A 12,897-nucleotide genomic window follows, 5' to 3' on the forward strand; every position below is an offset into this window, starting at 1 on the left:
CTTCCCTCTTCTGAAGCAGTCCTTCGATGTTGATTTTTGGTGCTGATGCCTTCACCATTCTGCTTCTTTCCATCTTTGTGTTCATTCTGACGGTGCTGCAGATCATTCTGTGGTCACTCCCGACAAGAGTGGCCTTCTGTGTTGCATATATTCTGTGCTCCAGTTATTATAGAACTCAATGGGTTGGATATTGTGGGTACTAAGCACCGGTCGGCATAAGAACTTTCGAATTTCGATTCAAAATCTTTATTTTATTACAAGGATTGTATTTTGGAAAGATCAACGAAAATTTCTCAAAACTATTAGATTGACTGCATTAAACAGTTTAAACTCCTTGAAAAATATGGGTATACCGCATATGGTTTTGATACATGGCTGGATACCATTTTCTTTTGTGATTTTTGTAAGTAATTTACGAATAATATTTTTAAATAGAAAGTTTGGCAATGGCTTCGGAGGAAAGTCGAAATATCACCGTTAACTGTAGTTCATAAAGATCATATCTTTTTAGGAACATATTTTTTCTTACATATGCAAATAAATTGTGTAATAAATAGCACTTTCCCTCGAAGGAAGTCTCGTTCCTGCAAGTTCAATATATCACAAGAATGTTTCTTGTTTAATAACTCAATGATGTTTTGATACGTATGTTTGGTGTAGGTAATCTTGATTTTTTCATGGATATATATACGTTATTACCAAGATCGTTTGCAGTCTGAGCTTTCAACAACATTGACTTCAATCCTTGCCTTCAGTGTAACATTGATCACATCAGCTCTGGTACCAATAGATATTTTTCTAGCTTCATACATGAAGAATCCCAATGGCTCCTTTAAGGTAAACCTCTGTTGTATGTGCTGTATTTTACTCCTTTATTCCCAGTTGAAGATTTTGGTTAGTATAATTCTACTAGCTTGGCAAATGATAAGCTGTGAGAATGTGCTAAATTTTCAGATTTGGGCAACCAATGTCACAGATAGAAGCTCATTTGAAGACAACATCAGTTACGCATATTATGGTTAGTATTTATGAAATAAAAGATGTTTACTGCTTTTGCACTGGCTTTTGAAACCAAGGAGACCTTAGGGAGAACTCATGAGAAGATAAGTGCCTACCTGAGACCAAAGATAGAATGTTTGCACGTGCATGAGAGTTCTCACCATGTCTCTGAGATTTGCATAAGCTTGTGCAAACACGAAAAAAATCTTTTATTCCTTTTATAAAATAACAATAATGTGAAACAGTTATGTAAATCCTCTTTGACTGATTTAATTGTTAAGAGTTCAAATTGGTTTACTTAGGCTTATGTAAACTTAGGTATAAATGGTATTTTATAATGAAATATGGTCATTCATAATTTTACATGTCTTGTTAGACTAATTTTGTTAAACCTCTTACTCTTATGCCATGATTTATCCTACATGTTAAAATTTATACTTCTTATGATTAAAGGTCTATGCAATACTAAAGGAAAACTTGCAGTGCATATATCACATTTGTTTAAGCTGATTATTGCATAATTTGTACTGTTTCATTCAAAACTAGTTTACTTTATAATTCAAATTTATGTACAACTAATTTGAAAAATGATTGCATTATATTTTGTGTTGTCAAAGTTCTTATGCCGAAAATGATATAGTGTTTATAAGGATGATTTCAAAACTGAGTTGGAAGCTGAGCTCCTCTGAGCCTGAAAAAAGCAGCATAATTTATGCAGAAGGTCAAATGGATGTGACACATGTAGAGTCAAGCTTTCTTTAAATATTTTTTAGACTCATAAGACAGATATAAATCTATGTCTTAGGCTAGCCATGATTGGTGGTTGTTTTTTTGGAAGTGTACTTACGACTCTATCAAACTCAAATCACAGTTACTTTTGATTAATTACTTTGTATATTATCATTTTATATTATCATTTGATAGTTGACATTCTCATGCATGTCCTCTTACCTTAAATATCTGGAGGGATTCACCCCCACCTTTGTTACCTCATGTAAATCCTTCTCTGTGTTTATTTGTGGTTACTTGACAATAGCAGGGTCCTAATTAAGGATGAAAGTATGCATCCACAATTTTATTTATGAAGTATTATGACGTCCCTCTAATCAGCCTCTAGCAAAGTAATGTCTTGTTTCACACAAGGCTTGCATATAACTAAAAAAAGCTTTTCACAAAAAAGAATCAACATTATGGTTGAAATATGTAATGAAAGCATGAAAATGTACTAAACTCATTTGTTGCTACAGGGTATATCTAAACTGCAACCTTTGAAATGAGCAGATATTTAACATTTGCATGATTTAGCTTTAATTGACTACCAAAGAGATGTAAAGGTACAATTATTATGACCTTTTGATGCTTTTCCCCCTTTGTTCAACACATAAACCTCTTTAAATTCTTGCTATTTTTGTGGTTTATTGAACCATTTGTGATGAAACTGTTTATTATTAGTAAGGGTATACACTTTGCATGTTTTTGAAAATCTTTGGAGTATATAAAGGCAATTACCCTGGCAATTAAAATGTATTTCATCTAATTAAGCCATTTATCTTTGTGTATCGCAGTTTTGGCAAGTTAGTGCCATGTTAATTGGCACCTTGCAATAGTTTCATGCTTCTCATTTATTTTAGACTGTTTTAGAGTCAAACTTTATCATTATCATAGTATTGGGTTTTTTTCATTTCTGAGGTTGAATATTGCCTATAACTTTTTTAGCCTATTATTTTATCATTTCCTTGAAATTACAACAATTTTTTATTTATACAAGTCATTGTATTCAATGCTGATATCAATTGATTTTGTCATCTATTATTTTAGGTCTTTATTCTATTGTGATTCTGTTTCTTTTTCTTATCCTGCCGTTTATGTATTTCTACTTTGAAGAACAAGATGACAATGTTTCATGCAAAGCGGTATGTTATATTTGTAATGTTTTTGATTGTTAAGTTGCGTTATCGGTAATGTAGGGAAAAAATTGAGCAGAATATATGTTACACAAATTAGACAAAAAACCATGATTGCATAGTCCACTTCTTTTTTTTACAGAGATTTTGTGGCGCTGTAAAATACACAATGATTTTCATCATTGCTGCTTCGGTGATACTACTTGTTGGGTAAATGATAATTGTTTATGTTGAACATTTATTCAAGAATGGTAGGAAAATGGTCAACAGTAGTACAATTGAAGTACACTGGTAGTACACTGACAGTAAACAGGTAGCACAGTGGTACTACAGTGATTGTAAAGGGGTAGTACACGGATAGTACAGTGGGTGATTGCATTGGTGGGTATATGATATATCAAAATACTCTGTGCATTAAAAAATTGTATTAAAAATTCAAAATACTTCATCAATTTTATTGGTAAAATTTTGGGTTCAAAATATTCTTAAAAATATTTCAACCATTATGATTGTTGCTATGGTATTTGAAATTTGAAATAAGCGCTGACTTACCCTAGATCCGCTATTAAGTGGTTGTGCAGTAGTATTTCAATGGTTCTTGATAGCATCAAGGGAGATGTAGAATAAAAGTAAAAATTTATTTGATAGAAGTTTTGTTCCACTCAAAAGTCCTCCAAAGAATGTTACTGATTGGAATGATAAGATGAATTACCTAAAAGACGAAATCAAAGCATCTCGTATGTTTTCTTCTATTTACATTTTCCTGACTTTATCGTCCCTCCTATTATGAATCATATTTTTCAGTCTTAAAAAAGTGAAAGCCATTAAAATATAAAAATAGGTACGCAATGCGTACATTTGGGTAGCTTGTCATGTATATTATTACTAAATGAAGTGGATCATATGAGCCTTATTCTAATAAAACTATATATTTAATATTACTTACGTCAAACTTGTTTAAAATTTGAATATGTTCTTTAGTTATGTGACCAGTTAATTGTCTAACCCTATATGCATTTTTTGAACGCTCTAGCGCAGATTGCATGTGACTGTGCTCATGCCTCGCGTCAAGGAAAGTATAACGTCAATTAGATTTCTCGCGACTTTTAAAAGCTTTTTTCGCCGAAAAGCATTTTTGCTATAATTTTGTTTCAAAGAAGTTTTCTGACGTGTCTAAGATATCGTTCAGAAAACGTCAATCCTATAAACGATAAATCAACACAACACGCTTATGACTTGTATTAGATTACATTTGAGAGTAAACGCTTTGCGTTGCGCATTGCAAATGTTCGCAAGTCTTTAGTATTTCTTGGTCATAGTTTGACACGTATCATATTTCACTTGATGTAAAATTGTAAATCCATAGAAATAATATTAGTTTTTTTTTAAAATATTCGAAAGCAAAATAGATTCATTTGCTTTCAGCGTTTGACTTCACCAGCTGTGTACTGTGAGTCTGTATGAGTAAAGCGAACTATGTATAAGCAATGTATCATACCGAATTCGACTATTTATATACCAGACAGTACATCTTACTAAGTACAAGTTGCTAATACCTGACGCTAGAACGAGATATAATTCTTTTTTGTGGTCGCTTGTGAGCAAGTATTTGAATAAGATCTTGACTTTTCTTTATTATTTTATTATGAAGTTTTGTGAAGAAAAATTGTTCGTTTTTACATCCCATAAATCGATCTCATGTTTAGTTCCGCTTGAATAGATGACAACAGGCAATATCGTACAACTATATACAAGTCTATTTTTGGGCCGTGATGTTTTTAGTTAATATTTCTGAAAATAACAGTATTTTCCTATCAGCGTTTGATTAAATTCACCAGCAGAGTACTGTAAATCTGTATGAGTAAAGCGAAAAATGTATAAGCAATGTAAATAATACCGAATTGGACTTTATACCAGACAATACGCATGCGCAGCGGCCTTTCTTTGCGGCAAAATTTTATTTTTACTCCTTTATCTCTCGCTTGTATTCTGAAACTATTCACTCTCACTCTCTGACTGGGACACAAAAATTGCGCTTTCGCTGTCTCACAGATGATTGGGAAACACACATTTTTATGGATGGCTGGAAATTACCGTCATTATAAAAATTTGATGTGATTTTGAATCCCCACTCAGTGAGTATAAATATGAAGAAGCTTTTAGAATGTCTGTCTTGTTAGAAACGAAAATGTTATTGATTTTAGAATTGTAGAGATTAAACTAAACATATTTTGTAGTTTGAAAAGATTTCTTACTTATTCTATTAATTTACAGATGGAGAAACAGCTTTGACCTTTACAATTGGTTTTCTTACGTTTGTTGGACTTCTATCAATAATTACGTATACAGTAAGAGATGACTTTACTAACTGATCTTCATTTTGAGTCTTTAGAGGACATTAAAATGTGTTTTTACATTACACCAAATTTAAAACCTCGATCAATTTGCTTGTCTCTTTTTTCGTGTTTAAAGTGCATATAAACCTTACAGGATTTTAGTTTTGTTTGAAAGAACAACTCATGAAATTAACAAATTCAAAAAAATACTTTGATTTACATTAAATCTATCTTGGGAAATCGCTGTTAAAAATCCAAATTTACTGTATATATTTTTCACTAAGGGGTCTGGTCTCAAGTGCATGTCGTGACATCATGTAAGGAATACAGTCCGCACGGCTCTATTTAATTCAAGACAAACTGTCTACTGTAAATTATCCATAGCGTCCTTTTTTTAAACATTGGCCTTAACTAGGTTGGCATCTTCATCATTGGATTCATCAGAAGATGAAATATATGACATAGACTTCGACAGTAGTGTTCAGGTCCAACACTTGTCTCGATTGCAGAAAACGCTCGCCGCATAATATTTACCTATTTATATAGGAAGGCCGGACGGGGTCTTCCAAGACGGGTTGTATAGATCTCTCGTTTATATGAGTTTTTACATTAAAATAAAAATTAACTTAGGATGAGAAACCATTATATCACGTCTCCTCAGCCTTGATTTTCCGAAGACTTAGTCGTTAGCCGGCATCCGTGCTTCATCTTGTGGGCTTTGTATTCAATTTCGACAGTACAAATTTTGCTTTGAGCATTGCATATATGTTTCTTTGTATTTGACTGCAATAAGAATTTACAGTTTGACTGCCATCTGTTGTTTTGTTCGACATTTTGTTGTGATTTTGTTAAAACATTGATACAATTATTTATATCCGTTTGATTTTGACAGATTTCGTAACTGGATATTGAAAAATTTTACCATTTATATGACCATAAAATTGTCCCGTGTTGACCAAGATCACGGTTAAAAAATCGATCCCGACCAAGCGGCACGAGACTAGAAACGTCCCGGTTCCATACAAACAACTGACAATTAAGTATAGAAATTTTATAAAATCCATTGTCTCATTCATCTCCTATTTCGGGACTCAATCCATCCCGGCTCTCATATAAACAGGCGCTTTTTGTGCCCCATACGTAGAAGATTCGGTCAGCAATGACTGGGAACAAAGAATCTACCAAAGCTGGCTTGTCTTGCAAATTAAAATATAGCGCCTAGTCAAGTTCTTGGGTTTAAGTGTGATATGCAAATACTACACATAGTTGATATTGGGCATTATAGTCACCAATACTCTATTCTCTGATTTGCTGGAGAGGTACCAAACAAATGAGCATCGACGCTTATGCGAAACTCACATTGAATAGCCGCCATAATCCCGTTTTCAGTTCCGCAGTTACTACGTAACTTAACAGGACATCCATATTCCTATATGCTTTTAAGATAAAACGATGCAGGTATCTCCGGTTTGTTGTTTGATTGTGCAACGCGCAACCATATTATCTCCAACTTCATCGATACATCCGTGTATCGGAAAACCGTACGGCTTTAGTTTATCGTAGCCGTCTGTATGCCAACAGACGTTAGGACCTGGAACTCGATATGTTCGCCTTCGCAAGCGCTTCGCACGTCTTGTTTCGCTACCAACGGGATCAAGCTCTCTCAACAACTCTTCAACAACACTTTTTGGAACTTGATGTCCTTCTGTTCTGATTGCATGCCACATCCAACACTAAAATCCCAAATTACCAGGACCGTTCAATTTTTCTTGAATGACTCGGCGAATTTCATTTATATTAAACTCTGGCAATCGTCTACGTAAACCGTACTCTTTAAAACGGTTTCGTAACGTGCGTTCCGACATTTGAACTCCGTGGGTTTTTTTGACATGAAGTTAACTATGCTCGTATATTCGAATACTCTAGTAAAAAAATATTCAATCAGAGTTCGCTCGTTTTCTACATTGTTTGTATCAGAATTATGCGAAGGAATGTCAACCATATTGGCAATATTTTGTAACTTTAATGCAAATTTTCTCGCAGTTTCTCCTTTGTTGCTGAAACGTTTCTACATTTTTTTGTATATATTTACAATTCACACTATGAATATATACTTGCGGAGTGAAAATATGTCTCTGCTTGTCTGCTTGCCATAAATATATGTCCGCACTGAAAGAATGATTTATATCTGCGCACTGAAAATATATATCTGCGCACTTTATAAATATATCTGCGTACGAAAGATAGAGATATCTGCTCAATGAATATATATTTGCTGCTCCACTAATATATATGATGAATAATGAAAACATTTCATGCAAAATACTTTGATTTCTATTCCTAATTTATATATCTGCATTGCTGCTGTGGGCCACCGTAGCCTTATATGACAACAGCTTGCTATACTTTCATATGTCTTTTTACGACAATTGAGACACGTGTTACTTACATGACATCAGCTGGACGCGCAGGCCCAGTCACTTAGCGGTAAAACCGGGCGCTTAAAATGGTGTATTTTCGCAAATTTGACGGACTTTACAGCGCAAACTATTTGTCTCATTTAAGCGAAATTTTGGAATATGGCCTTTGACACCACTTACATTGGATAGTATAAAAACCACGTAAGGTTTATATGCACTTTAACAAAAACATTTTAAATTTTTTGAATGAGTCTTTCGACTTTTGTGGAAAGTTTGTGCTCTCATTCATTTCATCTTTTCGTTCCCAGGCTTTTGGTATGTCAGCATTTCCTTTGGAGCTCATTAAAGGCTACAGAAGTATCAAGGTCAGCAAATACGTACTCTTTTATTTAGTTAGTGAAATTAATCTTGATTTTGTTGCGTTTCGTTAAATACTTTTATCGTCAACATTTTCGCCAGTTACAAATGCTATTGATCACATGCGATTGTGATCTATAATGTCTATAGATCACAATCTATAATTTTTGTCTCCCTTTGTCTCCTTTTGTATAATTTGTGTCTATAATTTTTACACCTTCCCGCTGTCTTCAGCTTTAAACACATCTATCACTCTCTTCTAGGATGAAAGATGTACTTACACCGCACCCTGTTTATATTGTTTTTCTCTAGGATGAAAGATACACTTTGGATGCGAAACGAGAGAATCTCCAGTCGCAGATTACTTTACTGACGGACAAGTATTTTGGAAAACGACGCGTGCCTTCACGTCATCGCTCCAGGTTGACGAAGCTTGAAGACGAGGAGAGGCTGCTAAGCAGGAGGCAGAGTCGCTTGGAAAAGGCCGATGACAAATGTTGCAAGAACTGTTTTGTACTATGTCGACCATTTCATATCGTTTTTGGAATAATCAGTTTCTTTTTGGCCTTATTAATTGTTGTTTCATTGGTGATTACTAGGTACGAATTTCTGAAGGAATTGTTATAGGATAACATGACATAACCACAACCAGTGGTTCTAGAATTAATGAATTAGTTTAGTTTAGGTTTCCTTCTGTAGTAACACTGGATAAATAACAGATGATCTTTAGCAAGAACTGTTTGGAACTGAAAGAGATATTTAGTATAAATAAAGTTACGTACTTTAGTTTATGCTTCTTCTGTACAACAAAATAAAACAGATTCCGAAAACAGACATCTCGTTTTCTTGATATTCAAAATGATACAAAAGTTTTGGACCACAGATTGCGTAATATTTCGTCTAAAACTCTTGTATCATCTTGAGTATGATGAAAACGAGATGTCTGTTTTCGGAGTCTGTTTTATTTTGTTTTATTTAAAATTGTTTGCTTCTCCTGTTATTTTTTTTTTAGTAACATTAGATCAATAATAGATAACCTTTACTTGTTACTTTTGTTTTTTTTAGCATCGACAAAGCATTGCATTCCTTTGGCTACAAATATGGATACTCACTACCAGATCCAAAGTTTGTCAATCCAATCAATGAAGTGATGCTTTATGCACAGAAAGTAATGGAAAAAAAGCCTGGAGATTTAACATACAAACACTAAGACTGATGTCGATTCCTCTCTGTCTCCAGGTGTTTCCACTTGATTATCTGCTGTTTTTTGCCATCGTTTTTTATTTTGTGTATTGTACAATGGTCGGAATGAGGAAAATCGGAATTCGTTTCTTCTGCATCAAAGTATCCTTTTGTATTTACTTTTAATGGATCGGTCTTATAACTCTAACAGAACTTTCAACAATTTTTTTACCTTCTGCATTGTTGTTGTAGTGAAGTTTTTTTGAAGGGTTATTGAACATCGCCGAAGTTTTCTGGGGTGTAGGTCACAACTAATTACCTTTTTCATCGATTATTTTGGTTCACAATAATTCCATTTACCTCATGGTCAGTTTTTTTCTTAACGAGTTGATCAGTTATACAAGATAAAACCACACAAGACAATGCCCCAAGCGTTGCTTTTCTTTGTTTTTATACTAATGTACGTTGTGCTGGCAGTCAATGTTGTTCTCATGACGCTAGCTCCTCAATACGTCATGTATGGCAATCAAAAATATCAAGAAAAGGTTTTTTGTTTTTGACTTTTTAACTAAATATACGACTGGAAGGCTGCATTTTGGTTGGTAAGCATACCTGCACTTGCATGAAGCTAAGTTTTTCCTTCAGTCACGCATATTTCGGTTGTTCTTATTGTGAACTTTCTTTGGGTCGTGTGTTGGAAGTCTGTGACTAGTTGAAATACTCTTTATGAAATTTGGCAAGAGGTAGACTACCAGTTATATTTAGTTCAATGGTTTTGACCTGTCTTCATTTGTTGCACAACACCAAGGTTCAGCAGTTGTGCACAAAAATTATTATACAACGTTAACTTTTATGCTTTATAATTTTTTCCTTTCTGTTAATGTTTAGTAAGTTTTTTTCTTTTATTCAAGTTTGTAATATTTAAAAAACTTACCTCTAAAGTGGGACATAAACTGTTGGCAATAACATGTATATAATGACCTAGGTACACAATGTGAGCAACACGAGTTCTCTCGCCAATACAACCTGGAGCCAAAACTACACCTTCATAACCAAGGATTGTTCCACTCGAGTGTCCAATGGTATGTGACTTTCCACTATATCAGATTAATAATGTCGATTTGAAGTAATAGCGACAGTGTCAGGGTTTGTTAAAATACTTTATAGCAAGGTAATTTTACAATAATATTACATTTATAACTATTGTTAAGAAATTTCCATTCAATAAAATATGTCTTATCGATTCTTTCAAACGAATTTTGAAATGTTCAAAGTAAATAGTTCGAATTTTGCTTTAAAGTGCCTTTATTAAGTATGTTCTTGTAAATTGGGCAATTTTGATATATTACACGATTTTTAATTCATTTGGAATATTTTTCTAATTCCAAATTTGAACCTTGTAGAGTAACTGTAGCTCAAAATTGGTAATTTTTAACTTGACCGTGACCTTGGAAAACTGGGGTAAGTTCTTCGATACGACGTCATATTGGGAACACAATTTTCGAAAAAACTATATTTTACGTAATTTCCTTCAAAGGAAAACCTTTCTTTTGAATTACACACGTGTGCCATGTTCTGTCGTGGATGTCAAAAGCAATCTATTTCTTATCAAACTACAATGGACGAGTTCCCGATGAGACGTTACGAAGTACATTTGTTGCCAGTTCTTTTTTACTGGTGGTCAAATATTAAAAATGTCCAAAATTTCCAACTTTGAGCCTCCAAACAATATACGAAAATAAAACAATATACGAAAATCATACTTACAAATTGTTTTGATTAGTGTTCTAGTTTGGATTGAATTTTGGTGACTACTTCTTGCCGGATCACTTCTGCTTTTTTTTGTTACCTTTCGTTCTATTGCCTTTTTATCATGACTGGTGTATTTAAGAAAGTGTGCTCCGTTTAAGACTTATCATAATTGCTTTCAGTATTTCAATTTTTTCGTAAATTAGTATTTTGTAGAGGAATCGGCACCCCTCCTGCATCCCCTAGGATACTAGGGGTTTGTAGCGTAACCAGACCGACTTGTTACTCCCGCTATGGAAATATTTTTGTGTTTACTGACTGTGAGCACAATTAATTTCTAAAAAAATGAACTACGGTAATCCTTCAAAATTTACACAGCGGGATTAATTCTGCATGCCGCATGGCTACGCTACCTCTAGGGGAGCGCATCCCTCCACACCCTTCTCAGAAATCCATCACTGACTCAAATGAAGAAACATGCTACAGACACGATTTATGTTTCTACATATTTGACGTTATTGAAAGTAATTTTTTCAATACAATTTTTAAAATTGTTGGATGGTGAGGAATTTTTCAAATTTAAATATATATACGATTGAGTTACTTATATATAGACACATACTTCTGGTTATAAGCCTATGCAATGTTGAAGAAAAGTTCGCCCTAGTATAAGTCACATCGTTTTTAGTTGTTGCATAAATTATACTGCTTTATACAAAGTTAATACACTTTGTAATTTTAATTCTCAAGTATTGAATTGGAAAGCGAAATGAGTAACTTACAGCTCGGTAGCGTGTCTTTCGTATATTTTGCTTGTATTTTATGTCGTAAAGTTCCTTTCACCTAAAATGATAAAAATTTTATAGATTACGTATCAGAAGAGAGTTGAAATTTGAAAGCCGTTCATGTGAGCTTGAATAAAGCAGTATAATTTATGCGAAGAAATGTGACGTATGCTAGGGCAAACTTTTCCTCAAACAAACTCGCACGATAAGTATGGGTCTATAACGTTAGCTAAAATTGAGCAGTTGTAATTTATTTAGCCTGGATCCTCTTTAAAGATCATACGTTTTCAGTGTCTTTAATAAATCAACCCTGGTAGCTCATACGTAACCCTGGGATATACGAACCTGAGAAAATAACCTTGGTAGTTCACTACTTTGTAAAGAAAGACCCTAGTAATTCACAACCTGGGAAAATACCGTGGGAAGGTTGGATCTACCTCTTAGAAGTTGTGTTACAATATTAATTCTGCATAAATTGTTTTCCAGAACATTGTACAATGAGTCGTATCTCTGTTCTGTTGTCGAGATTTTTCTACAAAGTTTGGTTCTTTGGTGTGTGTGATTATTGGGGGACATGGATGTTCATTGTGGTACGTTATAAAGTCATAATGTATGATTTTATGCTCATGTAAATTTTCATAAGTTTCACTGATTGTATGAAACAGCCCAGAAGACAATTTCATTTTATATTAACTTTCTTTTCAGGCATTTCTCATTGGACTACTGGTTTCTTGTTGTAAGGGGCGAAAATCGTATATCGGAGATATCGACTCTAGTGATGATGACGATTCTGATAACGAGTTCGAACATCGCTTTACCACGTGATGTACACATATTGTGCATCAAAACTAAAAGGTTCCCCTCCCGTACGGCTTCTCCAATGTGTACTTAGTCTTAGATGTCATTAGGTAAAAGAGAGAGTCAGAGTGTCTATTTTGTCAAAGGACTCATTATTCAGTTATACGTAGTGTACATAATCGCAACCTTTTAGGACATTGTACTCTCGGAAGTCATCTAAAAGAATTTCACTGCATCAAATAAACATGAAGTTGTACTTATTTAAATGTTAGTAATGAACGTCTTGAAACATGGTGTCGCTAGAGGAATTTGCACTATATCAATTAAGGATAGACACAGCACGTACAGTAAGAGTTGAACTAAAAGA

At 33.9% G+C, this 12,897-nt stretch overlaps 1 protein-coding gene across 3 annotated transcripts; it reads left to right on the forward strand.

Moving 5' to 3' along the window:
* The first annotated feature begins 251 nt into the window (after positions 1-251).
* LOC124433659 (probable lysosomal cobalamin transporter) lies at positions 252-12,838 on the forward strand. 3 transcript variants are annotated; one of them, XM_046983435.1, is made up of 15 exons: positions 252-403; positions 661-837; positions 955-1,018; positions 2,818-2,912; positions 3,046-3,113; positions 3,552-3,640; positions 5,178-5,251; positions 7,968-8,024; positions 8,329-8,615; positions 9,082-9,184; positions 9,256-9,360; positions 9,594-9,743; positions 10,184-10,280; positions 12,219-12,322; positions 12,438-12,838. In XM_046983435.1, the coding sequence occupies exons 1-15, from the start codon at positions 344-346 to the stop codon at positions 12,555-12,557; spliced, it is 1,650 nt and encodes a 549-aa protein (XP_046839391.1). In that variant the 5' UTR covers positions 252-343; the 3' UTR covers positions 12,558-12,838. The 3 variants fall into 3 exon arrangements, with proteins under 3 accessions (XP_046839391.1, XP_046839394.1, XP_046839392.1); XM_046983438.1 differs by having other exon boundaries at positions 803-837; XM_046983436.1 differs by lacking the exon at positions 661-837.
* Positions 12,839-12,897: the final 59 nt, after the last annotated feature.

This window comes from Xenia sp. Carnegie-2017, unplaced genomic scaffold (genome assembly GCF_021976095.1).
Source record: "Xenia sp. Carnegie-2017 unplaced genomic scaffold, XeniaSp_v1 HiC_scaffold_14, whole genome shotgun sequence".
Classification (NCBI taxonomy): domain Eukaryota; kingdom Metazoa; phylum Cnidaria; class Anthozoa; order Malacalcyonacea; family Xeniidae; genus Xenia; species Xenia sp. Carnegie-2017.